The following is a 5,000-nucleotide window of genomic DNA, read 5'->3' on the forward strand; positions in this document are numbered from 1 at the left end:
TGACATTTTGTGTAGTTTGTGTACTATCTAACGCCTGTGTGTGTGCTTGTGTGTGTGTGTGTGTGTGTGTGTGTGTGTGTGTGTGTGTAGAAAATGATTGAGGAGGTGACCCACCGGCTGGTGAAGCTGGTCAGGGGGGCCTTGCTGCCCTCCACCCTCTCAGAGCTGGACCTCAGGTTGTACGGGGGCTGGGGGAGCAAGACGGAGCTCAGCGGGCCCTGGCTCACGCAGGTCATACACACCGTCAGGTACGGCGCCGACACAGACGTGTGTGTGTGTGTGAGGTTGCTCAGCTTCAGCTTGTTTGAGTGAACCCAGAGCGGTTCACTAGGATTTTGGCGAGTATGTGATCCAAAGAAACTCAGACCGCTCTGAATCGAACCAAATTCAAAACACCTCGCTTTTGCAGTTTGCTTTTGCAGTTTTGCTGTTTTGTTTTCACAGTTAGCTTAACCTGTGCAGTGTGAACACCAGGCGCTCCTGGTTCATTTGCTATTTGGATCGTTTTTTTGAATTCCATTTTGAGGCACTCTCCCAAAACAAACCTGACGTCACTTTTATGGTCTGAAGAGGAGAGTAGGCTATTATTATAAATCTGAGAAATCATCTCAACATTCATTGTTATTAATTTGTCATCATTTGTTGCCCTCTCTCTCTCTGTCTCTCTCTCTCTCTCTCTCTCTTTCTCTCTCTCTCTCTCTCTCTTTCTCTCTCTCTCTCTCTGTCTCTCTTTCTCTCTCTCTCTCTCTCTCTCTGTCTCTCTCTTTCTCTCTCTCTTCTCTCTCTCTGTCTCTCTCTCTCTCTCTCTCTCTGTCTCTCTCTTTCTCTATCTCTCTCTCTGTCTCTCTCTTTCTCTCTCTCTCTGTCTCTCTCTCTCTCTCTCTCTCTGTCTCTCTCTGTCTCTCTCTATCTCTATCTCTCTCTCTCTCTCTCTCTCTCTCTCTCTATCTCTCTCTCTGTCTCTCTCTCTCTCTCTATCTCTCTCTCTCTGTCTCTCTCTTTCTCTATCTCTCTCTCTCTCTGTCTCTCTATCTCTCTCTCTCAGGGTGAGTCACGAGGCTCTGGCATGCCTGGAGATCCCTAATGACCTGCTGCAGGTGATCCAGGATCTTCTGCTGGACTTGAGAGTTCACTGCCTGCTGGTGACCCTGCAACACACTGAAGAGGGTGAGCGAGAGAGAGGGAGGGAGGTAGGGAGATAGAGAGGGAGATAGGGAGGAGGGAGGGAGGAGGGAGGGATGGAGATAGGGAGGAGGAAGGGAGGGAGATAGGGAGGAGGGAGGGAGGGAGATAGGGAGGGAGACAGGGAGGAGGGAGATAGGGAGGGAGATAGGGAGGAGGGAGGGAGGGAGATAGGGAGGGGGGAGGGAGGGAGATAGGGAGGGAGATAGAGAGGTAGATAGGGAGGAGGGAGGGAGGGAGATAGGGAGGGGGGAGGGAGGGAAGAAGGGAGGGGGGCGGGAGGGAGATAGGGAGGGAGATAGGGGGGGAGATAGGGGGGAGGGAGGGAGGGAGATAGGGAGGAGGGAGGGAGGGAGATAGGGAGGAGGGAGGGAGATAGGGAGGGGGGAGGGAGGGAAGGAAGAAGGCAAGGGAAGGAGAAATCTGGTGGTTGGAAGTTTGGGAGTCACATTTTATTTCTCCAGTTGCTCCTGTCTGGAATGTACTGTATGTGCATTGGTTTCCAAAAAACAGAAACATTGAAAAGCCACTGATCCCATGGCCAGGATAGTGAAAGAGAAAGAGACACACCTTGGTCTGAGTGAAACTGGGGTTTGTGGTTTGGTCCTGTGGGTCATTCTGACAATGGTCCTTTTTCATAGTAATTCACATTACAGGTATGTGTGGTTTCAGTATTGCAACTCTCACAAGTAACGGGTTCATTTGTGGAACTGTGGTGTCTCTTTATCCAACTCTCCATCCTATTTATAAAGTGACTATCATTTGAACTGTTCCCTCATCTCGTATCACATCCCGTATAGGGGCACTCCAAGACCGTTTCACCATCATCTAGACCCTGTTTTATTCATTCAAACCATTTTAAAACATTACATTTACATTACAGTCATTTAGCAGACGCTTTTATCCAAAGCGACTAACAATAATTGCATTTAACGTAGGAAGAGCCAATGTACTACTACTGGCCAGAACTCACAAGTGCATCTTCTCTCTAAAACAAGTGACTAAGATCCACCCTACAGTACATCTCTTGAGATACCAGAATGAGAAATCTTTCTCTGAAAATGACAGAATGTCTATCAAAACAGTCCAAATCTATGTACTTAGTATTTTGTGTTATGTACATATTAATGTCCCTGTCTTTTCTGAAATTGCACTACGTACCAACACACTGAGAATATTCTGAGAACATGATTTTATTCCCTATCACCTACTATCATTGCTGACGATGCTTACAGACGTCAACAAACGACATCTCAGGAACAGAAAGGTAGCATTCGCAGGATGAATCATCAGAAGTCTAGATCACTTGGCAAAGCAAGCTAGATGTTAATCTGGAGTGACCGTCTCATCTCTTAGTACCTGTATTGTTTAGACTTATCTTGTATCGGTTGGGTATAGACGGCAAAATGTCAAATCTCTGTTGTAAAATCAGCAGAAACATTTAGCATTATTGCTTTGTGTTTGAACAGAAAGTCTCCAACATGTACCCTTCGCTCAAATGAGTTCTAAACAATCGTTCTTTACATTTTTCCGGCTTGTTTCTTCAGATGTCAGAAGGCTTTCTGAGAAAGAGGACTGGGTCGTTGACAACGAAGGAATCACCAGCCTGGTAGGAATATAATACTAATATAATACTAATACTACTCAAATTACCCACAAACCCACACTGACGTACAATACCAGTGAATTGGTATGTTTACCATGGCAATAAAGTGATCTGATTCTCAGAGTATAGCATGATCCTTCCTGGCCTGATGTGATATAGTGCAGGTGATGTGTGTTTAGTAGTGTGTGTGTAACGGCTCCTGTGTCTATCCAGCCGGCCCAGTTTGAACAGGTCATGGTCCAGATGCTGCAGTCTCTCAAAGAGCCCATGGACACCAAACCAGGGGAGGTCAATGTGAGGAACACACACGCAGTTATGGACATGATGACACATTCACTATCACTAGCTCTGCTTATTTGATCCATTTACTGTCTATCAGCCAGATCTAAGTTTGTGTGTGTGTGTGGGGGTGTGTGTGCGTGTGCGTGTGCGTGTGCGGGTGCGTGTGCGGGTGTGTGTGTGTGTGTGTGTGTGTGTGTGTGTGTGTGTGTGATGACCCCAGGTGCTACAGCTGGAGCAGGCTCAGGACAAGGCCTCAGAGCTGTGTGTGGCCATCATGAAGGTAAACACCACACACACACACACACACACACACACACACACACACACACACACACACACACGCAGAGCACTGCAGGAGCCCAGAGAGTTGCCGTGGCTTGTCGGAGGCCATTTTAGGCTCCGTCAGACTGACCTGCCGCTGTGCTCTTCCCAGGTGTTCATCAGCTGCCTGGAACAGCTGAGCACCAAGACGGACGCCGACATCGACACGGCGCAGTGAGTGCACCAGCTCTGTGTGTGTGTGTGTGTGTGTGTGTGTGTGTGTGTCTGCATGTGTGCGCTAAGTATGTAACTGTTTGTTTGAAGATCCCAGGAACAGAAAGGTAGCATTCACAGGATGAATCTTCAGAAGTCTAGATCACTGGCGAAGCAAACCAGATGTTAACAATCTTATCTCTTAGTACTGTACCTGTATTGAATATAAATATCTATGTATATTGGGTATAGAAAGCAAAATGACAAATCTTGTATTATTATATTATATATATATATATAATTATAATTATAATTATAATTATAATTCTATTACATATAATATATTATTATTATTATTATTATTATTATTATTGGTCTGTATTTGATCGGTCTCCAAATTGCAGTCAGTGCACACAGCTCTGTGTCTGTTTGTGTATGCATGTGTGCGATAAGTAGGTGTGTGTTTGAAACAATGCTATATCTATGTATGTGTGTGTACAGGTAGGTGTGTGTGTGTGTGTGTGATAAGTATGTAATGACGTGTTTGACACAACGCTGTGTGTGTGTGTGTGTGTGTGTGTGTGTGTGTGTGTGTGTGTGTGTGTGTGTGTGTGTGTGTGTGTGTGTGTGTGTGTGTGTTGTCAGTACGTCGGCGGACCTGGCCTCTCCCGACCTGTTCACCGTCGTTCAGGAGGACTTCAGACCCTCGCCGGTGAGATGATCTCTCTCTCTCTCTCTCTCTCACTCTCTCACTCGCACTCTCACTCTCTCTCTCTCACTCTCCCACTCTCACTCTTACTCTTACTCTCACTCTCACCCTCACTCTCTCTCACGCTCTCACGCTCTCACTCTCTCACCCTCTCACTCTCTCTCTCTCTCTCTCTCTCTCTCACTCTCACTCTCTCACTCCCACTCTCTCACTCTCACTCTCACTCTCACTCTCACTCTCACTCTCACTCTCTCACGCTCTCACTCTCTCACCCTCTCACTCTCTCACTTTCTCTCTCTCTCTCTCTCTCTCTCTCACCCTCTCACTCTCTCACCCTCTCACTCTCTCAGCCTCTCAGCCTCTCACCCTCTCTCTCTCTCTCTCACTCTCTCACCCTCTCACTCTATCACTCACACTCTCTCTCTCACTCTCACTCTCTCACCCTCTCACTCTCTCACCCTCTCACTCGCTCACCCTCTCACTCTCTCACCCTAAACCTCAAAAATCCGTCACCCACCTCGCCAGACCCACAATGCTCTGGAGCGTGCGGGTTCTCCCTCTTCCATTCTCACAGCCCACACAAACAACAGCGCGCATTTGTCATTGACTGACAGACCACGATCTATCATCTGGCTGGTTTCTTGGTCGTGGACAGGAAGCAGATACATCCCTGTTTCCTGTAAACTCTCAGAGATGAGGTGCTGTGAGTGAACGGGGCAGACGGTCGTGGAGGAGGAGGAGAGCGTG

The 5,000-nt window shown here is 47.4% G+C and overlaps 1 protein-coding gene across 1 annotated transcript in view; it reads left to right on the forward strand.

Annotated features, from left to right (window-relative positions):
• Window positions 1–5,000, forward strand: part of exoc2 (exocyst complex component 2) — a 42,742-nt gene that overhangs the window by 22,411 nt on the left and 15,331 nt on the right. The window contains 7 exon segments of the mRNA XM_084443854.1: window positions 91–248; window positions 1,046–1,167; window positions 2,730–2,791; window positions 3,002–3,082; window positions 3,291–3,350; window positions 3,504–3,565; window positions 4,190–4,256. Coding sequence (XP_084299980.1) covers window positions 91–248; window positions 1,046–1,167; window positions 2,730–2,791; window positions 3,002–3,082; window positions 3,291–3,350; window positions 3,504–3,565; window positions 4,190–4,256 — 612 coding nt within the window.

Source organism: Borostomias antarcticus (assembly GCF_949987555.1).
Source record: "Borostomias antarcticus genome assembly, chromosome: 10".
Lineage (NCBI taxonomy): Eukaryota > Metazoa > Chordata > Actinopteri > Stomiiformes > Stomiidae > Borostomias > Borostomias antarcticus.